Source organism: Malaclemys terrapin, chromosome 2, assembly GCF_027887155.1.
Source record: "Malaclemys terrapin pileata isolate rMalTer1 chromosome 2, rMalTer1.hap1, whole genome shotgun sequence".
In the NCBI taxonomy this organism is placed as follows: domain Eukaryota; kingdom Metazoa; phylum Chordata; order Testudines; family Emydidae; genus Malaclemys; species Malaclemys terrapin.
In genome coordinates this window covers 222,587,925-222,615,801 of record NC_071506.1, presented here as the reverse complement: position 1 = coordinate 222,615,801, position 27,877 = coordinate 222,587,925, and the positions used below count along the sequence as shown (strand labels likewise).

Below are 27,877 nucleotides of genomic sequence, written 5' to 3'. Positions count from 1 at the left end.
CTTTGTCAGATGGCTCCATACGAGATGAAAAGTTAATTTGATAAATTCAGCTCAGAGACAGAACTACAACCCACAGAAAAATAAGATGATAAATAACCCACCACCCACAAAAGGATACTATCCTCCAACTATAAGAATACTGACTGCACAATAACAGTTGCTCAGAAAAGCAGCAAGAGGCATTATGGACCATGAATAAAGAATTCCTTAGACCACTGCTGAAGTTTCTGGATGGTGACATGGAGAAACATACACACATTGTTTGTCATTGTTTCCCAATATAATTCTCAACAGTTAAATAGTCTAATGCAACTCTTACCTTTATTGTCAAATCATGAAAACTGCATTTTCTCCACCTTTTCCTTCCCACTGCCAATGATGGCATATAATTAAGATGGAAATTTAGATTGTGAGGGGATGGTTGGGACACTAAGGATCCTAGCCATCTCATAAATAGCCTGTGTCAGCCAGGTAAAAATAAAAAACAAAAGTCCAAGAACTAAACTATCCACCAAGGCTTCCTCAGTTCCCTCAAAAAAAAAAAAAAAAAAAAAAAAAAAGGGGGGGGCGGAGGATGTGTGTTTGTAAGCAACTGGAAAACAGGCTGTGATAAGGGCTGCACATGAACATACTGTTAAGAAAACTGTACTTCCCACCTCCCCAACGGTAGCAGGGCCAGCACTGAAGGAGGAGGCACTGAGGGTGATAAGTACCTCTCTACATTAGAGAGGGTGACTGGGAAGCTGCTCTGGGGAGAAGAGCATGTCTGCCAAAGCCTATGTTTCTAAGCACATCTTTGCATATGAATAGGCAAAGACATGATATGCCTAAGACATGTTTCCCTCCAAGATTGTTTTTGAGGCAATAAAGCATTAAAATCTAAGGATTTAAACACGAGTTATGAGTATTTTGTTTTTGCCTGTTTTTTTCCAACATAACTGCTTATCAGTCAAAAGTATCTCTCTTCCAATAAATTCTTTAACAATTATATGACCCCCCTACCTAATTGGATTGTGCATCTGTTTATCCATGTTTGTGAACTGATTCCATTTGACTGACAAGAGGTTGTGCTGGAAAGACATTGCACACATGCTGAAAACTAATAGACGCTTTTGCTTCAAGTAAAAGAAATGGAAAATAATTTAATTAAAAAGCCAACTTCTACTAATAAAACTTGTTTACAAGAACCAAATTTATAAAAATTAAGTTTTATTTATGTACTGAAAAGCATGAGTAAAGTGACTAACTTATTAAATACTAATCAGGTTTTTAAAATAATAAAGAATGTACAAGATGTGGTCAAAGTGCACATATGAAAAGGATCAACTTTTTAAAAATGTTATAAGCATATTAAGTTATATATCACATCACATGAACTAAGCTTCCTTCTGAAACATATGAACTACTTTGGTATCCATACAAAAGCATCCTCTTTTAAAACTATCAGGTGCAACTTCTATAAAAGTGAGCATCACAGAAGAGTCTGAAATGATATCAGAGAGCTGAAGTACTGCAACAGGAAGGCTTACAAAGGTATCAATCACAGTGTGCAAAGTAAAAAACAAAAACAAAAGTGGAGAAACAACTGATCTCTCTCACCCAAAGTCAATTTTTTTTGCAACTTCTTATAGGAAATTTAACCTTGTAAAACAACACTTTCGGACCGACAAGTCACACAGTATTTATTCACACAAGACACAATCTAAGGTCCATGAAGTCAATGGAGATACTCACATACTTTAATGAGCACTGGATCGGCCCTATAATCTCATTCAAAATGCTTTCAAATGTCTAAATATATATTTTTGAATAAGCTTTTGTTTTAGACTCTATATATTCCCAATTTTGTAATTATAAACAGTAATTTTTGGTGTTTCACTGGATAGCATCCAACTATGTTGGATCTAGTGGTCAGTATTAACGCTTTAGGACAACTAATCCCTTTAGGACAACTAATCCCTTTAGGACCAATTTGGGAAGTTACAAATGGGAGGAAAGAAATTGCTGCATGAAGACCTTACATGTGCAAATTGTAAGTGTTTTTTAAAAGCAAAGTGACAGTAGCCGATTATTAAGGCTCATCTTCTAATGGGACACTATCAAGTTAAAAATTGTATGTTACATGAAATTCCTTACTGATGTCTTGCACCTTAAATTATTAATAGTTGAAGATGTACTTTACCTTTCACCAGTTATGTGGTTTAACTTTTATATTTCACTCAAATAATGAAACTGGACAGGTCAACTTCATTTCAATATGACAAACAAAAAATCTGTTTGGGTTTGCAACACTGCAGGATTATAAAACAAAAGAACAAGGGCTTCCAATTTTAAATGAATGCATAAACATATTTGGAATGGGTTACCTAGGGAGGTGGTGGAATCTCCTTCCTTAGAGGTTTTTAAGGTCGGGTTTGACAAAGCCCTGGCTGGGATAATTTAGTTGGGTCCTGCTTTGAGCAGGGGGTTGGACTAGATGACCTCCTGAGGTCCCTTCCAACCCTGATATTCTATGATTCTATGATTTGTTTTTAGGATTTGTATTTTAAAATCCTTCCAAGATCATGTTTTCTGCCTAAATAAAGTTGTCTGTACATTTTCTCTATTTACTGTACTTATATGTTGACTTTTGTGCATCCTTTGATTAAAAATGAATAATAGACAGACTCCACAAAACATCACAGACCTAAAATATTCTTATTTTCTAGTCAACTTTAATGCTTTAATGTAAACAAGCTTTATGGTTATTTTTGTGCAGTGAAACTGGAAATTGGAAGTCTAAAAGTTCACAGAGTAAGAAATAGAATTATTTTTTCTTTAAATAAATTTAGTACAAAAATCCAGACAAAGTTATTTCATTTCCTTCTCTCCCACAGGACCATTTTTACATTTAAACCCTTCATACTGCAGTGCTTCCAAAGCCAAAGCTATTAAATTCAAGGTGAAATTTGTCTAAATAAGGAGATTAGGATCATGATCTATGTAGTTATGTTTTATGTAACAGTCAAAACATTCATAAATATCTGCAAATAAGCACTATTTTGAAGTGATAAGAACATTAAAGAGTTGGAGCTGTACCAAAATGAAATTAATTTAGTCTCAAAACTAAAGGGCATGTTTCTCTTTACCTGAAAGTTAACATCTTCTTTCTTAAATATTAATGCTCGAACTTCATCAGGGTCCCCATTAAATATAGCTTGAACCAGCGGTGGCTGAAACAAAAGAAAGTAGTAGTTTAAAAACAAAACATACATTCCATGCATTACTCCTACATGTATTTTTTTTATGACAACATAATGGTCATATACCAAATCAAGATTAAGGAAGGTGTTCCAGATAGCAAAATGAAAAAAAAACAAACTATTTTAATATTGCAAAACTTGGCTTGAAGGAAGTCAATTAACTGCCTTTCCCTCCCTCCCCACACCCGCAATATACTTTACAAACTTGTACACAAACTAATGAACCACTGGATAAAAAAAAAAAAAAAAAAGTTTTCTAGATTTTTCTAGGTTTTTAACTAATAGTTAAAAAAAAAAGACTTCTAAAATAAATTCCTGTGGCAAAGTAAGATCAGGTAGTCTAGGATACATTATATACTATTCAAAATATATGTAAAACTCATTTTACATTAGTAAATTAGTAAAATTAAAAAGTTCTCATGTGTTTGAAGAAGAATAAGGAAGCAGAGTATATTTGAATGATATGGAAACAAATGCACACATACACACAGGCATTACTAAATATAACTAGATTTCCTAATCATCACAAACTTCTGTGATATGATATCATGATCTAAGTAAAGCAGCAAATTACAAAGTAAAATAATTTTTGTTTTCAAGAAAGCAAATTTTCTTCAGTGCTTCTGGTAAGTGATAACATATGTAGCTGTGCATTCTACATCTATAATCTGACTTTGATAACTTTTTATTTTAGTGTGCAACTGATATTGCTTGAGATACCCTGGATACTATACCAATTCTCAAAATACACACAGCTTATTATCACATTATAGAGGTTACATCAGTTTCTAAAGTGGTACTGAACAGATAAACCAATAACAAGTAGCAGAGAAAATATTTACTGCAAATGTCATTTTGTCAAGCTTGCTGGAAAAACTGTACTATCATAAAACTAGCTACAAAGTTGAGATTTGTTAACTCTGCTTCAAAAATATTGTTACACACAAAAAAGGGAGCCCTTATAAGTTTTAATTCCATCACTAAGTTTTAAATATCATGGTGCTTTACAAAGGTGGTTTTGACTTCACTAAAGAACTATTCATTCAACATATAAGGTAACCCAGGTGCTACTTTGCTTAGTCATGTAAATCCTATGATAAGCATCACTAGACCTTTGCAGACTATTACAGAGGACATATCTTACCAACACATTTCCAGAAGTTGAAGGACGTACAGATGTGATTTCCTGAGGTAGTTTGGAAAAAAATGTGGGAGAATCATCTTCAACCTCCTCCAAAACAACAATACACACTCGACTCATTCGATCCGTTTGAAAAAAAAAAACTGTATTCAGAACAACACAGTAGTAACCACAGCTGGGACAGCACAGAAAGTACTTTTACCTCCCAAGTGTACACTCACAAACATAACTGGTTTAACACTATTGCTGGTGTTTTAAAATTAAAAAAAAAAAAAAAAAAAAAAAAAAAAGGACTTTTTTCCCCCACTATATTTCATTTAACACCCTGAGATGTTCAAACAATGCTATTTTTCAAAAAAATATATACTTTTTTTTAAAAACAAGGTTTCATCCTCCTGTACTACAACAGTGAATTTGTGAAAAATGTACTAAAACTATTCTCAGCTCTAACTAGGTTACGGTAGAAATTTCAATATCGTAAATATCTATAGTATGTCCTTTTACCAGAAAATCTGCCTTTGTTAATATTGCTACTTCTACAGTATAACTTTATCCACACAGTGAAATCATTGTTGTAGGTTGCATGACACCATTCTGTATAGAATGAAACAAGGAACAATTGCTCTGACAGAGATGATCACAGCTATAGCCAGTCTTGCAAGGTCAGTCTCCAATTTACAGTGCTAGGCTTTCCGATGACTGAAAATAAACACCACTGTCCTAAATATTTCAGGAGCTTATTCTCCAATTTTGGAACTTCATTTGTCTTAATGTCAGGAATACTTCACACAATCTATTTTTCAGCAATGATTCACAACATGATATTCCAAGGTTGACAATTCTTCCCTATGTAATAAAAATCTCCGCAATGTACAGCAGAACTGCAGTATATTTACATGCAATGAGTCAGACCACAAGGGACAATGGGACTCCTGGAATAATAATATTGCCTGTTTAATCCAGATTTCCCAAATGATAGAAACGTAGATAGCTTTACTCCATCAGTGATACAAGCAATGCAGAGCATTCATTTTTCCTCCATCAGGCAGTTGCTGTGCTGCTCCAACAGGCAACTCACTATGCAGAAATGCTGTTAAGGAAGAATGCTTCCGCAAAACAAGCAAGCTACTAAGGCACGAAGAGCTCGAATTACTGCCTTAGACTTTTCCTGCAACAGCAGTTCATCACTCAAGTGTTTCTTTTGATCACCATGTGAATACAGCTTCCGTTGTAGTCTTCATTCAGACTGTGGAAAAAAATGAGACTCTGTGCATCTTCTTTGAGCCAACTTCTTTATGCAAACGTCTGTCTCTGTGCCAACCTGATTTTCCTCCAGGGTTAAATACTATATATCAATTTTCTGTCGCTGATTTTTAGACTCTGTGTTCGTTCAGAAGATGCTCTTGCAAAGCTTTGAAATCCTTCTGCCTGAATTGGTCATTATAGAACATATTAACAGGGCACAGTTCACATCCACAGCAGCATTCGAACTGAGCAATAGTCTAAAGAGCACAGACTGCAGACCTGCAGGATGAAATGCCTAGTAATGCTCACATGTTACACTTACCAGAGAACTGAGCTACTGCTCTGGATGCAACTTCCTCTAGCAAATAAATAAATAAATAGTGCCTTTTGGGCAGCCATCACAGTTAGAATGTTTGTGCCAGTTTTGTGACTAATTCAGCTCACACGTAAAAATTCTATAATTGACGAAAGAGTGAGTGTTTAACATTTTCCACTAAAAGCCACAAAGGAATCTGGTGTACTGGCTCTGCTGACTGACAATTTAGGCAAGTAAACAATTCCAACATTCTAACTGCTTTCACATGTTACTGTACAGAACAACAGAGCAGTCCTCATTTAACTCTCTGAAGACAAAAAGAGTATTTTAAATAGAAATCCCTTACAAACTAAGATATAAAACTAGATTTTAATGGTTAGTTACTTTAAAGATAACTAACCATTATTTACCATAAACATTACTTTTGCTACTAGATATACACACACACACATACACACAGAAGTTTGAAAAATGACTCAAAGCATAACGTAGCCTTCATTAATCTCACAGTCCTCCAACAAGTTGAATTTATATTTTGACCTAAATTTTCTTAAAGTAACTGTACTGGTCTGTGGGCATATTATACAACTGCATCATGTGCTATAAACTGTTGGAAATGCTTCTGTTAAGCAAATGGTGTTTTTTTGTTCCTACTAGACAATATAAAGATTTTTTGATGGCTGTCAATCACTGATCAATTCACAATCTATAAAAGGAGAACAGGTTGAATGGATCTAGGTGACTGGGCAACAAAATGGCAGATGAAATTCAATGTTGAAAATGCAAAGTAATGCACGTTGGAAAACACAATCCAAAATGATGGGGTCTAACCTAGCAGTTAACTCTCAAGAAAGATTTTGGAGTCATCATCAATAGTTCTCTGAAAACATCAGTTCAATGTGCAGCAGCAGTCAAAAAAGTTAACAGAAAATATAATGCCACTATATAAATCCTTGGTATACCCACATCTTGAATACCACATGCAGTTCTGATTGCCCTGTCTCAAAAATGATATATTAGAAATGGAAAAAGTACAGAGAAGAGCAACAAAAATGATTAAGGGTATGGAATAGCTTCCATATGAGGAAAGATTAAAAAGATTGAGACTGTTCAGCTTGGAAAAGTGATGACTAAGGAGGGATATGAAACAGAGCTATAAAATCATGAATCATATGCAGAAAGTGAATAAGGAACTGTTATTTACCCCTTCACATAACACAAGAAGTAGGGGTCACCCAATTAATTTAATAGGCAGCAGGTTTAAAACAAACATAAGGAAGTACTTCAATGTACAGTCAACCTGTAGAACTCACTGCCAGGGTAGATTGTGAAGGCCAAAAATATAACCGGGTTCAAAAAAGAATTGGATAATTTCCTGGAAGATAGGTCAATCAATGGCTATTAGTCCAGGTGATCAGGGATGAACCCACATGCTCTGGGTGTCCCTAAGGACTCTGATTGTCAGATGCAAGGAATAGACAACAGGGGGTGGATCACTTGGCGACTGCCCTCTTCTGTTCTTTCCCTTTGAAGTAACTGGCATTGGTCACAGTCAGAAGCAGGATACTGGGCTAAATGGACCATTAGTCTGACCAAGTATGGCTATTCTTATGTTCTTATCTGAGGCCTCTTTAAAGTATTCTTACTCTGAAGTCCTATGTACCAGTCCAGGACACGTCCTGGAAAATTGAGGGTGGAGCATATTTTAAAGCATTTTTGTAGATTATGTAGTCTATTGGTTAGAGGTCATAATTTAACCCAGATGTCTTGTTCACTGTGTGACTCTGTGGCAATACCTAAATTTTCTCATTTCTAGCATTTGAATAATAATGCTTTCCCACCTTTGTAAAGCCTTTTTTATTTCTCTATATAGTTATAATTCCATCCGAGATTTTTGGGAAAGTCACAACTAAGGAAAGTTGAATAAAAGGAAGGATTGTGTGTTCTGTCAAGCTTATCTATTTCACTAGTCTGTCTACTTGGTGGTTGGAGGAGTCACAACTGTCCATAGAATGCAGGATGACAGAGGGTTTAAAGAACACGGCTCAGGTACATTTCATACAGATGTTCTTTAAGAAAAAGGGAAGAGACCGAAAATGTAAACAGTAAAATTATTTCTACGTGTAACAAAGATTTCCATGTTATGTCAGCAGCTCTTCCACTGAAAGGTTTTCTAATACACTGCATATATGAAAAATATTTGCCTTCCATTTATGAATACTCTCTTCAGAAATTGACAATAGCTTGCATACATGACCAAAAATTACCTTAGAAAAAACAAGACCACTACATACTGTAAAGTAGCTTCCCCACCCCACCAATGTACTGTTTTGGGGGAAGGATACAGGGCAGAGGTTGGTAGTAGTCAATATCAAGGAATGTTTTTCCTCCTTTCTTCCCACCTTCATAATGAGATTATAACTAGCCATTAGTATACTGGATCCATATGCTGTGTGGAAATAAGAAGTCTTCAAAGATACACAAATATTTAAGGAGAAATATGACGAAAAAAGATAAGTACACCTCTACCCCAATATAACGTGATTCGATACAACACGAATTCGGATAGAACGCGGTAAAGCAGCGCTCTGGGGGGGACGGGGCTGCGCACTCCAGTGGATCAAAGCAAGTTCGATATAACGCAGTTTCACCTGTAACGCAGTAAGATTTTTGGCTCCCGAGGACAGCGTTATATTGGGGTAGAGGTGTATTGTTTTATTGTAAATTACAATTATAAATTATAATTTGATATGCTAGCTAGATGGATTCCCTCGGATTTGGGAATTTCCTACTTATTATCTTTGCAATTCATGAACTATCTAGCTATGTCAAGAATAATGAACCAGCAGCACAATTGTTATTTTATATCCCTCTTAAGATATCTGATCTGGACTGAAAATACAAATGAACCTACTAAATTACTACATACCAGATTGGGTCAACCTGAATACTAAAACATAATAGTAATTTCTTTGTTTTTTAAAACAAAATTCACCTATTTTTGATTCAAATAATTTCTTAAGTAATTTCAAATGTACTCTAAACCAACCTACTCATTTTAAAATGGGCTGCAGAGGGACTCCTTTGCTTTACAAATACCTAGGAAATACCCTTGTTACATTACAAAATATACTTTGAGTACTAGATGCATAAGTTTACACTCCTATAAAAAAATAGATCAAAAGATCAAGACTTTAACCCTTAGCCTCTCTCCATGTTTTCCTGGCCCGGTGGGAACTGTCACGAACTGTCACGAACTGTATACACAAATTCAAGGGTTTTTTTTTTTCCTGTTAAAAAGTAGTAAAGCGTATTCTGGTGGTGCTGCACTAATAGCAGACTGGGAGACCTCTCTACTTGCTCTCAGAACTTTCTTCTCAAGAGGGAGAAGCAGCGCATTCCTGAACTGACTTAGGAAAGGGGCTACCATCATTACAGTGCAAACACCACCTTCCTCTATTTCTCAGGCAATTATTAATTGTCCCACAAGAAAGCAGGGCTTTTCGACTTACCAGCCAGAGTGAGTGCTGCAATGGTAGGATATCAATACTGAAGCACGTTATATTTTAGGAGGATAAATGGCTACAGCAGGAGTCGGCAAACTTTCAGAAGTAGTGTGCCGAGTCTTCATTTATTCAGTCTAATTTAAGGTTTTGTGTGCCAGTATACATTTTAATGTTTTTAGAAGATCTCTTTCTACAAGTCTATAATATATAACTAAACTATTGTTGTATGTAAAGTAAATACGGTTTTTAAAAGGTTTAAGAAGCTTCATTTAAAATTAAATTAAAAAGCAGAGCCCCCCGGACCGGTGGCCAGGACCTGGGCAGTGCGAGTGCCACTGAAAATCAGCTCGCGTGCCGCCTTGCCATAGGTTGCCTCCCCCTGGGCTACTCCATGCGGTACCCTCTCGCTAGCCAAATAAGATCAAGTAGATAGTTTGGTCACAGTTTCTTCTGAATAGCGGTAGAGATTCAGTAACAGCCAACAGAGTGAGAAATTAAGCATGTATGTTCAAGTAGATTGGAGACGTCTTATTTTACATTGTATTTAACTGGTAGTCTATGAAACAGGTAGTGAAAACATTACTTTTATTTCATGTTTGGATGTACACTGCAGCTTCTCTATCAACTCTAGGAGTTGAGCACTTAATATTAGAAAAAGAAGAGTGCCACAGATCCTCTAAGTACTTATACTAAAAGGTAGGTGTCACTGTAGTACCTACACACCATACACTGCACCTCATGACACCCACAACTCTACACGTTTTAAAGAGAACAACGCTCAGAAACACCTTTCAAGTAGACTTAAACGTGAGAGAGAATAGCCAGGAGTCATTGAAAAGGCCAGATAAAGATGCTTTTTACAATACTTTAGTCAGTCAATTACATTTCTGGCGGTAGAAGTGAAGGCCTGCTGCCAAGAACACCTTACCATTTGCTCCCAAGTGTCTCACCCTTTAACTGTTTTTCTAACAGTTCCATGAGGTGTAGCAGGTCAGAGAAGGAAACAAGGGAATAAAGGTGGTCACAGAGAGCTGGACTTTACCCAGTTATACATAAAGGTGGTTCCTAAGCCTAGATATCTCCTACAACATCTCAACTATTTCCATGCCACCATCTCAAACTTTTGCCATTTTCAGTATTCATTCAGCTAATTTGTCATTTTCCAGGTTATCACTGATTTTATGCTATTCCCCACCATCCATATACCCTTTTTAAATTTTATTTTATAACTCCAAGCCTTTTGTTCTTCTTGGTATATTGATATTAATGGAAGATGTGTGGCTAAATCCCCTACACTGCTGTGTAAACTCTCAATCTCTTCAAGTTAGTTCTGTCCTCTATTGCTGCAGTATTTGGCACTTAATGTAGTTAATTATTTCCAGCAAGTGATTTTAAAAAGAGAAAATTCCACTGAACAAAGCTCAAGAATAGAAGCTTGAAGCCTGGAACAACAAACTAGGTCAACATCTAAAGAAAAGACTGTTCAAAAACAATACTAACCTATAGTTTTACAACCTACTATGAGTACATAACACATACTTAGAACTAGATCTTGAGTTCAGACATAGCCATGAGCTTAACCCACACCACCCCAGGAGGCATTGTGACTCAGACACTCTCTGAGTCACAGTTCCTCCCGCTTCCTCCTCGCTCCTGGGGGAAATGAGGCAGAATGGGGGAAGGGGTTTGTATAGGCCAACAGTAAGTTACTGGACCCCTCCCTTCTGTTGCTACTCTGGCTTGTCTGTGTGTCACAAGTGGGGTGCAGGAAAAGATAAGGGGGTATTGGGGAGATGAGCCAAGCTTCCACCTGTTTTGACCAGCTCCCTTCCTGCCCACTCTAGGCACCAGCAAATCAAGCACATGCTTGGGGCAGCACAATTCCAGGGGCGGCATTCCGCTGAGGGGTTTTTTGCTTGGGGCGGCAAAAAACCTAGAGCTGGTCCTGTTGTTTCACCTATCTCTGAACAAAGGGGCATTTAAGTGTTCCCTCAATTAGCCTGAACAGAAGATGTTACATCCAGCCGCATCAACAAGGTTCTTCACAATCCCCAGCATAATATCATTATTAATAAAACAATAAATATAGTGGATTTTACTGCTGTGATTCACATAGCCAGGCTTGTCCACTAACAGCTAACAAAATGATCCGTGAACCATCATTCACAAGAGCACTGTATGAAGGAAAAGGGGGTGGGGGGGGGGTATGGTTTGCACAAGTCTCATACGTGTTCTGACCTTTACAGCAAATGCATGCCAGCATCATGATAGTTATTTACAAGTACTGCACTTACCTGAAAGTTTCCTTTCTTCTATTAAGATCTGCAGATCTGTTACATTGGGAATGTCAGCCTTTTGCAGCTTGGGGACAAAACCAGTCACTAGTAACAGGGGTACATCCAGATCCCTGAAGTTCCCTCCAGTTCAGACAACTTCCACAGTAATTTCTACTTTCCTAAATAAGGATTGTGTTAACTTTGAATTCCTACCCACCACATACCACCAATCTGATATCTACCTCAGATTGGATTTGGATGAATGCAAATTGAGAGACCTGATTTTATTAAATGGAGACCAGTGGGGTCTAAGAAGTGGTGGGCTAAGAGGCCTTTATTGCCTGCTTGTTCTTCCATGTGGGCTGCTGTCCCTCTCCTCACTCCATGCTGAAGATGTGGCAGTGGACAGCCTTGGATCACCTGCAGCACACGCTCGGAACAGTATCATGGATGTTAGGATATGGCAAACAGCAGCAGCAGCTGGTTCCAACAACCAAATACTTTCCCAAGCTTTTAGGTGTGCCAGGAAACCCCATCCCCTTATTACATCTTCCCAAGGAGCATAAGGAGGAATGTATAGATATAGCTTGTCCAGGACAGCTGCCGAGCTCCTAACATAATGTAACAGTGCTCAAGACACTTCCTGAAAGAGGCTGATCTTTTTTCCATCTTTACATATGTATAAAACCGCATAACTCAGATTAGGACAGCTTGCTTTCCTTCCCTGAGGGGAAAGAACTCTTTTTGTGCACATACATTCACACAAAGAAGACAGCACATGACTGTAGTCTGGTCTTTTCTGCATTGACCTGCTATGCTGTACTCTGAATAGGAGGTGGGGAAACAGCACTGATTTCATTTATTTCCCTTTTGGAAGTCTGTCCCTATAATCCTGCTTCAGAGGAGGGAAGCAAAACTGGGTTCAGAGATTGCTCCGAAAATGTTTCCAGTGCCCATTACCCACCACTTTCTAAAATAATCTAGGCTTACTGGCTCCTCTCCTCAACATGGGTCCTTGTTGGGGGTCTCACCGTCCTGGCTTGAGGCTCAACAGACTCCACAGAATCTGTCTCACTCTCTTCTGCATGGGATCCCCATGGGCCAGACAGATCTGTTTCCCCCTTGGAGATTAAGCAGCTCAGCTTCGCAGTCAGGAGAGTGGCTATTGGCATGTGCTCTAGGGACTCAAGCATCTTCTTCTAACTAGCATTGTGCCTTTTTGACTACTCTACTTGTGGAGATAGGGGAGGGAAAGAGGCTTGCCCCTGAAGGCAGTTTTTTTAGTCCTGCCTGCCCTCCTTTGCTGCCAAGGGAGAACACTGAACTCTGCCCACAGAGCTGGCTGAACTCCCTGTCAAGACATTTGATGATGTCAATGAAGCAGGAGTCACAGACCCTTTCCTTTGCCTAACTTTCTCCATGAACCCTGCAAACACATCAAAAGGGGAAGCAGATATGAGCAGACAACCACCCCTGAATGCAATCCTGGGACATGAATGGGAGTTAGAAAGACAACACTATTGAACTAAAATGTTAGTCATCTGAAAAAAAAAGTTAGTATTTTCCTCAGAAAAGCTCTCCAGCAAGATCTGTCTGAGCTGCGGGACACCATGAAAGCAGAAAAAACTGGAGGGAACTTCCAGAGGCAGGGCATTCCCTCCACTGCCAACGATTGATAATAGTTCTGTTCCTACTCCCAAGCTTCAGACAGACTGATGTACCACTGCAGTGGATCTGTGGCTCTTATGACAAAGAAAAATAATCTTCTCCTAGTTGTACCATATTTGCCCTTGCTGAGGCATATCCCACATTTTCTTCTGGGAGTTCTTTGGGATAGTTTTAATTTGAGACAGAAGTGGTTACATTTTATACAAATGTATTTAAGGGTATGTCTACACCAGGGGTTGGCAACGTTCGGCATGCGGCTCGCCAGGGTAAGCACCCTGGCGGGCCGGGCCAGTTTATTTACCTGCTGACGCGGCAGGTTCGGCCAATCGCAGCCCCCACTGGCCACGGTTCACCGTCCCGGGCCAATGGGGGCGGCGGGAAGCCACGGCCAGCACATCCCTCAGCCCGTGCCACTTCCCACCGCCCCCATTGGCCCGGGACGGCGAACCGCGGCGAGTGGGGACCGCGATCGGCCGAACCTGCCGCGTCAGCAGGTAAATAAACTGGCCCGGCCCACCAGGGTGCTTACCCTGGAGAGCTGCGTGCCGAATGTTGCCGACACCTGGTCTACGTTACCCTCCGGATCGGTGGGCAGCAATCAATCCAGTGGGGATCGATTTATCACGTCTAGGCTAGATGCAATAAATCGATCCCCAAACGCTCTCCCGTCGACTCCTGTACTCCACCTCCGTGAGAGTAGCAGGCAGAGTTGATGGGGGAGCGGCAGCAGTCGACTCACCGCAGTGAAGACACCACGGTGAGTAGGTCTAAGTACATTGACTTCAGCTACATTATTCACATAGGTGAAGTTGCATAACTTAGATTGATTCCCCCCCTCCCCCGCCCCCAGCGCAGACCAGGCCTAAGGCTATGTCTACACTAAAGCCGGTATCGACACTCTGAGATCGACCCACCGGTGGTCCATTAGTGGGTCTAGTGAAGACCCGCCAAATCAACAGCAGATCGCTCTCCAGTCGACCGCTGTACTCTACCCCCAACGATAAGAGTAAGGTAAGCCAACGGGAAAGTTTCTTCCATCAACCCCCCGCGGTAATTCGACCTAAGGTACATCGACTCCAGTTACGTTATTCACGTAGCTGGAGCTGTGTAGTGTAGGTCAACTTACCATGGTAGTGATTTAGGCTATGTCTATACCATACAACCAGGACATAATGGGACTGAGGACTGACCAGAGGTTTTCAGGTTGGAGGATTGTGAATAATAAAAAAAATAAAAGTAAAAAAACATGAACTAAACAAAACTGCCTTCTAAAAAGATAGGAAAATAATTTATTCATATGCACACTTTCAGTATATTAGCCTTTATAAATTTATTACAATAAAAGTGATTCTTGCACCTGAATTCTAGGTTACGTGTAAAGAGTTATATTGAAAAAAAACCACTAAAATCAGTTGTGCCAATCAGTAACAGATTATTATACGTTTGTCACATCAAAAAGCAGGAGGAAAAATCTTTGTGGTTAAAATAAGTTGCTAGGGTTACAAAATGTTTGCCTTTACAATCCAAGTCTGTTTAAAATTCCTATGGAATTCTAATGTGTACAACAGCAGGAATAGGAGTATATACCAACATTTCAAAGCTTAAGTCAGGAATATACACCATTTCCATTTAAACTATTTGGGAAACACTAAAATATGATTCATGTCATTCTGGAAGGGTGGAGGACAAACACTGCATTCAACTATTTAAAATCTTCAGTGATGACTCATGAGCTATGGGCATTTCCAGAATCATCCACTTTTTCAAAGTAAAACACTGCTGTTATTATTCAAGAAATTATCAGTAAAGATTTGCTAAACAGTAGATCTGGCTTTCAGCGTAACCATTCAATTCCTACAGTACTGTAAATACATGGGAAAGTTTCCTCAAAACAAACAAAAGTGGATGGGGTGGAGTTGAAACTATCCCACTTCAAATGTTAAAGAGATATAGCTGTGAATCTCTTGTCCCAACTGCTGCATAAAAACTTTCAAATTCAAAATTACAGCTCTTTGACCCTCATCAGTAGCAAAAGAATACTCTCTTGCAATCATTTTCCATGCCTGTGTAATCACGGAAATCCTTCCCGTTGGGCAAATTTTTATAAGCCAACAGCAATCTCAAATTTTCCAATAAAAACAGTATGAAATACTAAGTGGATGCAGAAATCTAAGTTACAGAAAGTAGAACGCAAAACCAAACTACTGCCTACTTGGAGAGATTTTTGTGAAGAGAAAACCTGAAATAGATGTGCACTGCCAGATTCTTCCCATGATCAGCAAGATGGTTTTTTTTATTCATGGTCTCCAGAAAAATATCAAGTCACTCTTCTTATTAATGTTTTGTGAACGACTGTTCTAATCAAACTCTTCCTTGGAGAAAGTGTAATGGGTTAAATCAGGGGTGGCCAACCTGTGGCTCCAGAGTTCTCAGAGGTTACTATGCAGTTCTTTGCATAGGTGCCAACTCCAGGGCTGGAGCTACAGGCACCAACTTTCCAATGTGCTACAGGGGTGCTCACTGCTCAACCCCTGGCTCTGCCCCAGGCCCCGGCCCCACTCCATTCCTTCCCCCAAGGCTCCCGCCCCTTCCCTTGAGTCTGCTGCACCCTTGCTCCTCCTTCCCCCCCCACCCCCCGAGCCTTCTGCACACCACAAAACAGCCGATCGTGGCAGGCAGGAGGCGCAGGGATGGAGGGTTAGGTGTTGATTGGCGGTGCTGCTGGAGGGTGGCAGACACTGGGGCGGGGGAGGGGGCCTGACGGGAGGCTGCTGACGTTTTACTGTGGCTCTTTGGCAATGCACATTGGTAAACTCTCAGGCACAGGTTGGCCACCCCGGGTTAAAGATAAATGCCATCCATACACTACATTAATACAACGTCATAATTTAAACTATATGCACAGTCAGGAAAAACAAACTTATGGTATCCATAGTAACCTTAGATCAGCTTTTACTCACATGGAGTATTTTCTGTTCCTATACATATCAGTAACAGGAAATACCTCAAATTAGCAAGAGAACTAAATTACCATTGCTATGGATACCAACACTTTGTATTTTTTCCTCTCTCTTGTATATCTATATTGTCAACCTTGATGCACATGCTCTACCCCAACTCACTTTGCAAAAGTAGTTAGAGCCAGGATTATTAATCACCTCACATGCATTCAAAGCAGGGTTGATTTTGTCTGTCTGTTTGAGGGGGTTATCCTAAGTTTCTTGGAGGATCTTAGGATCCCTGAGGAGCCCTCATTCCCGTGACATCTGGGAAGGAGTCCCATTGGATCCTTACTGGCAACAGCAGGTGGACACACAGGAGGGGAAGGAAGCTCAGTCAATATAAGCCACTATTGGATGAGGGAGCTTATCTGAGATTTCTGAAGCAGCAGGAGTGGAGTGGAGTGGAGGGCACCCCCACCCCCCAAAAATTAATGAGTGGGATGGAAAAGCCAGCGTCTTTTCTCTAGATACTTCAAACACCATACCAAGAACAAAGTTTATTCCATATTTGGGAGAAGTGTACATCCCATCACCAAGATTTAATGATAGCCCTTTCCCGCAAGTTATTAATGCCTGCTCTCCCTTTCTTGCATAGTAAGGATCAGAGAAGAAAATTTGTGTAACTGTTTAATGTAGTGTATTTTATTTTCTTTAAAGAAAGACTGGTCAGACATTGAAATAAATTCAGTATGTAGGAGACATTCCAATAAATGGTCACAGAGTGCTGCCCAAAGCAAGAAACTTTAAACTGGTCCCTCTTTAGCAAGCATTTCTATCAATTGGATATACTTACTTTGCTGCCAAGAAAAAAAAACTATTTATTTTGCTTAGATCTTCCTTAAGGGCCCCTAAATAGCCCTCTCTCTACATCCTGGCAAATTTTTTTCCCCACTCTTTTGTTGGATTGTGCCAGCAATCCATTATCTTTCTCCAATATTTCGTAATTCCAAACAGCACCCTCCTTATCTGAAGATCCCATAAAGCTATTCCTAAAGAAACTAACATCGCTAATTAGAAAATCTCTGTGGGAAGAAAGCTTTTATTACCTTCTGGAGGTTGGACTTTGAGGCAAGTGTGCTTTGCCTACAATACCAGCTCACCGCAACAATAAGAAAAAAAAGCTTAAACAATTATACAAGTGTTAAATGAACATAGTTTCTTCAAAGTCATTTCTATAGCTCCGCACTCCTCAGAAATACTGTCTAGACAGAATTTCTAGGGAGATGGGGATCCAGGTAGCGTTCCATGTGTGGGCCTGCATACCCTCCCGCCTCAAAAAAAAAAGGCCATTTCTGTGGGAAATTTTTTTCCAGCATGCTGAGTGAATATGAATGCAGACAAAGGAAATCTTTCAATTCCCAGTGGACCAGCCTTGTAGTTCAAAAAACTCCACCAACCGTCTCTTGAAGGTTTCTTGCTGACTTGGAAAAGAACATTTCCTGACACAGTGGATAAGTGGATATGATTCACTTGGGAGGGGGAGTATTAGAAAAATTAAATGGATACACAGTGCATGAGTACACGGACCATTTTAAAAAGCCACTTAAAGGGAGCATTACACACAGCAGAAATTCTATTTACAACCTCTATGAATTAGCAACGTCATTATTTTATTTACTGTTATATACTTTGTCACTGTACAGACAACAAAACTTTTACAGCTTGATTTTCCAGAATGAACACAAGTATATATGCAATTATAGAGACAGTAGCCCTGTGAAGAATCAGGATATTGTGTTTACAAAATGGTAGAGCTCCCCACCACAATGTACTCAATTTGCATGTGCTACCACAATAATTTCATGTGTGTAACTGTAAAAACTTAAGTGTCCTTTTTAAAATCGCACCAATTGTCAAAAGGGTTTTATTATTTTTAATTGTACTATAGTTGAGAAACAAAGGACACCAGGACGTAAAAGACAAGAAAATAAAATCAATTTTGAAAGGAAACATCAGTATCTCAATTCTCTAAACTCTCCCTACAATTCCGGGTTTATATCCTCTCAGACTGTCAGAATAATGGCTTTCAATTCATTATCATCAGGCTTGGATTTCAATTAGAAAATTGTGTGTTTGTTACATACAAAGAGTACTTTTAGTGGTTATGATTCAATATTTTAAGCCTTGTTTTACAAATTAAGAGCAGGAGTTAATTTATTTCGTATTACACTAATCCACCGGCTGACCTGCATAGTTGTAACAAATAGACAATGTGACAATTTTAATTGAGGCATTTCATTCAATTCATGGGTTTCAAAAATATCTTTCATAAATATTTGAGTAAATATTGATCCGACATTTTATTTAGTAGGAGTCTTGAATAACAACATTTTCAAAGCACTGGCTAGCGCATAAAAGGCTAACAAAGATTAACCAATATGAAAAGAGAAATCCCTTAAATCGTGGGCTTCTAAATGTTCACACCCCAGTTCCTACAGGCTTATGCACATGAGTAATTGCATTGAATTGAATGGTTCAACTCACGTGTAAAGTTAAGCACATGCTTCAGTGTTTAAGAACATAAGAACATAAGCAGAGCGAAAGCCGAACTGAAGTATACATGGAGATTCTAGTTTCTATTTTTACTCATTTTCAGTGTTTATATTTGTCTACATTCAGCTGATCTTTGAGAAAAAAAAACGTTTGACCTGTAGTTCATATTGTTTATCACCAGACTTCCTTCTCTGTCTGCTCTCTACTCCCCCTGCTGGTTCTCAGCCACATGTAGCAGTGGAGAGGGAAAGGGGCACTGGCAGCATCACTGCCCCACAGGCAGGGTAGATGAGGAGCTCTGGGGAAGGAGGAGGACAGGAGCTAACAAAGAACAGAATGCGAGGACCTGACAGGGCCACAGGCTAACAGGAGCAAAGGGATTAAGGGAGCTAGTGCCACGCCCACATCCATATTCCCTTCCAGAAACCAAACATCCCAATTCTCAAACCATTCTGGTTACCAATACCAAGCTGACTCTGGCTACCCCCCACAAGAAAGTCATCCTGTCCCTCAGTCTTTGAGAGGTACAATGAATAAGATCCTGCCTGCACACACCTGCTTTCACGTGACAGAGGGGTTGGGGTGGAAGGGGGGGAGGGAAGGGAATGGGACAGAGTATTGCTGGGCCTCTTATCCCAGACCCTATAAATCTGGTCTGCAGATCTGTATCCAGCATGCTACAGAATATACTCAAAATGATGTATAAGAAGAAATGGAAAGTGGAACAGGCACTAAAAATCAGAAAATAGGGTTACCATATTTAAAAAATTAAAAAAAAAAAAAAAAAGAGGACAATCCACAGGGCTCTGGCCCCGCCCCTTTTCCACCCCCTCTCTGCCCATTCCCCGCCCCTTCCCCAAAGTCCCCGCCCTAACTCCCCCTCCTCCCTCCCAGCCACGCGAAAAGGGCTGCCCCAGCGCTACCAGCTTCACGGGTTGCCGGGCAGCCCCCAGACCCTGCACCCCCGGTCGGCGCTTCCCCAGCACAGCTGAAGCCCGGGAGTGGAAGCGCCCAGCCAGCCCGGCAAACCGTGAAGCCGGTAGCGCTCGGGCTTCGGACAGCCCCCATGTCTCCGGACCCTGCACCCCCAGCCGGGCACTTCCCCTCCCGGGCTCCGGCGGCTGTGCTCCTCACCTGACTCTTCGGCTCTGTTTAAGAGCCGAGCTCCCCGAGCGCTACCGGGCTTCGGGCAGCCCCCATGCCTCTGGACCCTGCGCCCCCGGAGCCCGGGAGGGGACGTGCCCGGCCGGCAGCTCAGGGTCCGGAGGCATGGGGGCTGCCCGAAGCCGGTAGCACTCGGGCAGCTCGGCTCTTAAACAGAGCCGAAGAGTCAGGGTAGAAGCACAGCAGTCATGGGAGGGGAAGTGCCTGGCCGGCGGTATTTTTCCCCGGACATGTTCAACTTTTTGGCAATTCCCCCCGGACAGGGGTTTGATTACCAAAAAGCCGGACATGTCCGGGAAAAACCGGACGTATGGTAACTCTACCGAAAAGGGGCATGGGATACCTGAATGATTGTATGGAAATCACTTAAATACATGTCTGCTATATTATGGATCCCACATTGTTGTGAGCTAGTAAGCTCTGCACTGACCATTTTGGCTGCTGCAAATTTCACCAGGCAGGACAAAAGAACGACATAGAATTCAGACAATCTGCTGCCCCCTTGGGGAACTAAAACAGAACTCCATATAAGTAAACCTAGCAAATATTTCCAGACACTGAATGTAGTAGCAAACAGAAAAAGTGATAATTCCACAACGATTTGTTGCAAGTAGCTGAAGTGTAAATACTACACTTTTAGTAACCTACTGACAAAACTATGTTTTTGAATCTTCAATTAGTTCAACTTGACTATATTTTTGGTGGCTTTTCATTCTAGTTTGCACTCGTATAACTTGAACAGAAAGATATTGCAGTAAAAATCCCTACTTATCCTTAATCCATTCTAATAGCCACTTATGGAAATTAAGGTATATTTCACATAACCAAAAAAAATGTGATCCTACTGAATATTGCTCTTAATGGGTACGCTTGTTTAATACAAAAATCCAATTTTCAAGCTGTGACCTCTGGCCCAATAGGTAATTAACAGCTGAAGAAAACAAAGCACCACTACTACAGACCACAAGATAATTTACATCCCCCATGCTTAATTCTCCATGCAACTCTCTCTCCTACAAACACTACTCACCTACTCTTTAAATATCATGAATTTTTTTAAACAAAACAAAAAGACCCCTATAAACACAAATGTAAACTGTTCCACTGCACATCTAATAAAAAGTGCGGTAGCCAACAGCTGAATTACATGTTAAAGTGTAGCTGTTAGCACATGAATCTGAACATCTTAAAGAAATTGCATTTGATATACATTTTTATAAATATCATGGATCTAATGGATTGAAGGAAAGACCACTTCATTAATTTTCAGCGTGTTTTAGGTTTAAGTAGTATAAATGTATGCAATTTCTGAGACAGACAAAACAAAACCCAAAACGTTATTTCCAATGTGAGGACAGGATTTTAAAGCTTTCCCATCAGCCCAACCCCACCCCATCCAAAGGAAAAAAAAAAAAAAAGAAAACCCACCACCTATCCCAGAGGCTGTAGTAGCAGCTGCCACCAGCTTCTGAATCTTGGAACTTTCTTGTTGCTCTACTCCTTCTACAGAGTACCACTCAAGCACCTGAATCCACCAGGTACCTAGAGACTCCACCTAACTACTGACTGACTCACTGCTGCTTCTACTTTTCATAATCTAGAATGCAATCGGCTATTTCTCCCACCTCACAATATCCTGTTTTAGTTCTCTGGGTCCTTACCAGTATTCCCCCAAACATAATTTCACCTCTCTCCTTCTCCCACCCCATCTTCTGCAGTCACTGTTCTTTCCTACCCCATCACTCACTCCAATCTATTAGTTTATTTTCTTCCCGCCTAATCAGAATTAGCATAAATCCCACAATTTTTTTAGAAAATGATATGACTTTTTTAAATGTGTAGATATATATACCCACCAAAACAGGTATGACATGCATACATCTTGACTAAGATACTACATGACCTAATTTTTGTAATCCTGGTATTCTCTTGCCACTGTTTGCTCACTCTTGTGTTTTGATTTTAGATAGTAAGGTCTTCAGGGCAATGGCCACGTCTACAGTTTTGTTAAGTTCATTTCAGTGAATACATAAATTATAATTTTTGAAAATGAATTGTTTTAATGGTGGGATGGGAAAGTGACCTGGGAGAATTAAGAGAAAATGGGCATAAGCTGTGTTTTAATGAAGTAATTTTACATTTTGCTGCCAGTAGCTCTGCATTCATCTTATGAAGGCATATTTTCTCACCTGCCAATTCCTTATGCTCCATAAAGCCTTCAGTGCATAAAGAGAGCACTAAAATGAATCCGCATGCTGATCTAATGGTAATGTTCTGCACTCATGGTCAGGAGATAAATTTGACTCAGTCTTAATCTGTTTTTTCCAGGCTAGCAGGAGAGAGGTGAACCAGCATACTCAGGGCTTGTTTACACAGGAAGTTTAGTCTGTACTAACTCACATTAATGCGGATTGAAAATGCTTGAATATGCATGATGTAAACCAGGGGTGGGAAAACTTTTTTGCCCGAGGGCCACAACTGGGTGGGGAAATTGTATGCAAGGCCATGAATGTAGGGCTGGGGCAGGGGGCTGGGGTGCAGGAGGGAGTGTAGAGTGTGGGAGGGGGTGCGGTGTGCAGGAACGGGCTCAGGGCAAGGGGTGCAGGAGGGGGCCCAGGGCAGGGGGTTGGGGTGCAGAGTGCAGGAGGGGGCCCAAGCCGGGGGTTATGGGGCTTAGGGCAGGGGGTTGGGGTGCGGGCTCCAGCCCAGCGCCGCTTACCTCGAGCGGCTTCAGGGTGGCAGCAGCGCACAGCGGGGCTAAAGCGGGCTCCCTGCCTGCCCTGGCCCCGCATCGCTCCTGGAAGTGGCCAGCACGTCCAGCAGTGGCTCCTGGGGATGGGGTAGGGCAGGGCAAGCAGCTCCGCCGCATGCTGCCCTCACCTGTGGGTACCACCCCTGAAGCTCCCATTGGCTGCGGTTCCCCATTCCCAGGCAATGGGAGCTGCGGAGGGTGGTGCCTGCAGGCGAGAACCCTCTGCCCCCGCCCCTCCCCCCAGGGCCACAGATACGTGGTGCCAGCCGCTTCCGGGAGCGGCACAGGTCCAGGGCAGGCAGGGATCCTGCCTGAGCCCCACTGCACCATGGGGCTGGCAATCCCGCGGGCCAGATTGAAAGCCCTGACAGGCTGGATCCAGCCCACAGGCCATAGTTTGCCCTCCTCTGATGTAAACCCTTAAAGCACACTAACTCACTGTTTGGTGTGAATTCTGGGAGTGTTCTTCAAAAGTATACTAAATTCAGTGCAAAATGAGTTAGTGCAGACTGCTGTTCATGTGCCCACAATGCTGCTGTGAACTACTTGAGCAATCCTCCAACTGATAACCCACACTGCTTAGCAGGTATCCATGACTGACCCTTCCGTATACCCTCCACTGCTCCAGAGTTGATTGGACTTCCCCATCACTGTTTAAAAATTGGCACAGACCGAGGACAGACCCATTTGCTAATAAATATAATAAATCAGCATTGCAGTGATATTACTATACTAGCCCTACAACATGCCTTGAGAAGCTGAATGGAGTGGTGGAGAGATCCTTGATCTCTTCGCCATATGGGGAGTAGCAACAGGGCAGGCAGCTCTTGTGGACAACCACTACAACAAACTGTTTGAGGAGATCTCAAAAGCAGATGACCAAAAAGGATCACAACCTATAATGGACAGGAATGATCCATTCAAAAGTCATCACTCTGAGCAACAATGCCAATTGACTCCAAAGAAAGTCCAGTGCCATTTCAAGCAGAGGGAGGATAGCTATGATGTGCAGTCTTGAAGTTGGAGGTACAAAGCAAAGGCTCTTGGGAACTTCAGTGATGCAGAATATATGGTGAATCTTAATCCAAGATACAGTAGGAACACACCCAAAAGAGACTCAGGAAAAGTTAAAGTTCTGATAGTTTATAAATTGGATTTACATTAAGAGAGAGGACATTGAACTGTGAGTCAGTCTGCTCAGCCATCTCCTCCACCTCTAAGCCCAGATTGTCTGCGACTCTCTAGAGCAGAGCCTGATGCTCCTTGAAGTCAGTGGGCGGGCTAGCTCTCGATGGACCCACCACCCTCTTGTCTGAGGACAATGAGTATAACTGGGTTACTGGAGGAGGATCTGTGGCTTCTTCCCCTCCAGGGGAGGGAGCTTTAGGGGTGGATACCCCTCCTCAACCCTGGCCTCTGAGCAATTGGCATGCACCAAGCCCGGTGCCGTTGGTATCACCTGTTCTGCTGGCGCAGCCGGTGCCATCTGCTGTTGCTCCGAGGCAGCAGCTGAAAAAAAATCGCTGGGAATGGGACATAGCCATGACCGGCATTCCCCATGAGCTCCAATAAGACCCCTGGGCTGGCCACTGTCCTTGGTGCCATTGCTGCAATGTCACGGCTGATGTGGTGTCAGGACCACAATCACGCCGGTTGGATCTCGGCGGGGGGCTAAACCGGGCCTCCGTGCCGGAGGAATCCCCTTCCGGCGACCACAGAGGAGTCATCGATGCCTGAGTGTGTCTGCTGACAGTCGCCGTTGGAGACCGGTGACTAGAGTGGGATGATCGGTAACGGTACCGGGGCAAACAGTAGCGATTTCTAGGAGACCAGAGCCTGGATGGGGATCGTTCCCACATGGCAGATGATGGGGAACAGTGATACGATGACAATGTAGACCAGTAAGAAGGCAAGCGGTGCCAGTAGTACAGAGACGGATGTTGATCTCTAGACGATCCTCACCTGGGCAGCGAACCAGACCATGAACGCGGTGCCAGCGACCATGGGGGTAAGCACCGGAGGGTCTGGGGTGCGGCTCTGGGGATTTGCGACACTGGGGTGGGGAGCGCTGTTGTGTTTCGGAGGATCAACGTTGCTCTATTTCCCCCCTTCCCCCCCCCCCCGAGGTCGCAGTGGCTGGCTTGCCCTCCTGGGGAGCCTTTGCCGCTTCCTGCTGTGCATACGGTGTTGGCGGAGGTCTCTGCTCTCTTTGCACCGGGGAGGCCTGGGCAGGTGCCAGTGCAGATGGTGGCTTGGGTCCTAAACTGCTCCCCTGAGTTGGTGGTGGATCTTTCGAGTGGCTCCAAGTTTCAGCTGGAGAGGCATGCACACTCAGCTCCGGGATGGCTGGGTGGGCCAAACCAGGTCCCTTTTCTGAAGACCCTTGGGCATTTTTGAGTGGTGCCGGGGAGCTGTGCTTCTGGGCCTTCTTCTTGGGCTCTGGGGAAATTGATCGGTGCCGAGCAGAGCCCGGTGCCAGGGGTGCACTATGCACTGTCGCCAAAGTACTTGCCGATTCCTGGCGGGAGGGCTCAGATGCTGGGCGAAGGGCGGACTCCATGAGAAAGGCTCCAAGTCTAATATCCCACTCTTTCTGAGCTTGTGGCCAGAAATTCTAACAGATACAGCATTTCTCCTTGACATGTAATTCACCCTAGCACTTGAGACAGCTGCTGTGGGGATCACTAACAGGCATAGGCCTGTTACCCGTCCATTCAAGGTTTGAACCCAGGGGACTGCGGCATGCCCCACCTGGGGCCAAGTCCCACTGGGGACTCTAACTATTAACTAACTACAACTATCTAACCAGAAAGAAACAATGAAAACTATTTACAAAGCCCGAAGGCTGAAGAACTCTTAACGAGGCGAGAACAACCGCTAACCACTTGCAAAGCAAAGGAGAGAGGCGCTCCGACTAACCACTATGTGCGGTAAGAAAGAACAGAGAGGTTGTAGGGACGGCAGCGCATGATATACTGCATCATGAGCGTGGCACTCAGCTTCTGCCAGCAGAAGAGTTATCTGCTTGTTGAGGTCTTCTTTATAGCAGTTGTCATTTTACGATGGAACCAAGGTAGCAGAAATGGTTTACTTGTTTGATGCCTATGCAATAATTACTAGTTTAGCCTGTTTCTTGATTTTTGATCTTTACTATCAAAGGCGGCATCTGAATTTCTGAAAAAGCCCTCTGGAATTACTTTTTTTTGAAAGCGTTGTTCCAGCTCTTTGCCGTCTCTCGCAAGCCAGTCTCTCTTAGCCTTTGAAACCATTCTTTTTCATTCCTCGCTGAGCTGTCCGTATTTGTTCTTCCACTCAAAACAATCTTTAGCTTTCAGAATGTTCTGGATAGTCTTCCTTTCTTCTTCTTGATAGGTTTTAAATCTCTGGTGTCTCCCAGTCTTTCCTTTTTGCATATAACCTCTTCCCTAAAACTTCCTTGCTCCTGGCATGAATATCATCCTTCGCTTGTGCCCAGAGTTGTTCTACTGTCCTCTAGATCCAAGAGGGGGACAAAACAGCCACCAATGATGTTCTGAATGGTCACCACTGTCTCTGTATTTTCAGAGCTTCAACACTACACCCCCCCCCCACACACACACACACGTTTTAATGTATTAAGTCTGATCCTGACTGCAGTGATCTCTGCCCAACTGTCAAGTCAGATCAAGCTTCTGTAGACCCTGCAGTCTAGTACATTTTCTGACATTGTCCTACAAGATGAAGTCAACCATGTTTTTTGGTAGTACCATCATTAGAAATCCATGCTTCTTTATTAATTCATCTGTGTTGAAATATCATGTTCATTATAAACAAATTACTGATAGTACAGAATTGAAGCAATCTATAGCCTCGGTCATTTCTTAATCCTACTCCTTCTGTCCCCATGATGTTCTCCCAGTCTGCATTAGACTCCTAATCTTGGTATTAAAGTCTCCCATCGTGAGCAAAAAGATCTCTACATGGGGTCCAGGAAATCCCTGCTTGAATTCCGTTGTAAAGTTGGTTTATGATACTGTCTTCTGCATTGTTGCAGGTATATATACTTCTACAATAGCTAAAGGCCATGTTTCCCATCCCTTTCCTTTGGTTTAATGTTCATTGTGTGTGACCTATATGTTTTCAAAGAACTGAAAAGTTTTCTGACAGCATGAAATCAATTCCTCCTGTGTGGGCACTGTCTGTCCTTCCAGCATAAATTATTTTGTGTTACTTCATGGAAAATTTACTCCAATTTAAAAAAAATTAAATATTTTAAATGATTTAAAATAAATGTTTAAAATTATTTTCCTTGTAAGAAAGAGTAGGACAGATGTAAACAATCCTTGTCTTGATAACTCCTCTATCCTGCAGATTTCCATGAATTTTAAAGGAGTGATTCCACAGATTTCTACTTCTAATTTATCAGTGATGCAAATATACAGAGCACAAAGCCAGTATTGTGTCATAACAGACATCATGTGCCATCACTTTAAAGAAAGTAAGTTTGGTCAAATTTATGTATTGCTAATTAAAAGTGGCAGTACACACTTTTGTCACTTGGTGGCACCAAACCAAAGAAAACCAAATATTTAGGAAAGAAACTACAAAATCAGTTTGTGAACATCCTGCAATCCTCTATAATTTAAAGATAAATGGAAACAACTCTTTCTAACCATTGCACAATCATCAACAGATAGATGCTTAAAGATTTAATGTTGCTGAATTTCTATGGAAAAAGATACATGAGATACAAGGGTCAAGTTTACTTACAGATCAACTCTGATCTTTCCTCATGTTGGCTTTCAGTTTCATCTGCCTCCAACATAAGCAGCACTAAGTAAAAACCTTTAACATCACCTTTACAGCTTATAAGGCAAATGACAAGAGAAAAGAGCAGACTCGCATACTGACATATCCAATATGCTGAAACAATCTTGATTCTACCTTTAACACATTTATTTGTCTGAAAGGATTTAAAATAGATCAAAATAGTTCTGTGCACTCTAAAGTTTACAGATGGGGAACTGAGGCAGAGGCTAAGTGACTTGGCAATTAGCAAGATACCAGATCTTTATAAACAAAACATTTTGTTT

General features: G+C 41.6%; 1 protein-coding gene across 5 annotated transcripts in view; it reads right to left on the bottom strand.

The window, feature by feature from the left end:
* The window catches only part of ANKRD28 (ankyrin repeat domain 28), a 205,414-nt gene that overhangs the window by 128,665 nt on the left and 48,872 nt on the right, over positions 1–27,877 (bottom strand). For 3 of the 5 annotated variants that reach the window (XM_054020034.1, XM_054020037.1, XM_054020032.1), the window contains exon 2: positions 3,129–3,212. The exons of 1 other annotated variant lie outside the window; for it this stretch is intronic. In XM_054020034.1, coding sequence (XP_053876009.1) covers positions 3,129–3,212 — 84 coding nt within the window. Of the gene's footprint in view, positions 1–3,128; positions 3,213–4,386; positions 4,623–27,877 lie in introns of those variants that run through there. One more of the 5 variants, XM_054020033.1, reaches the window with a different exon arrangement.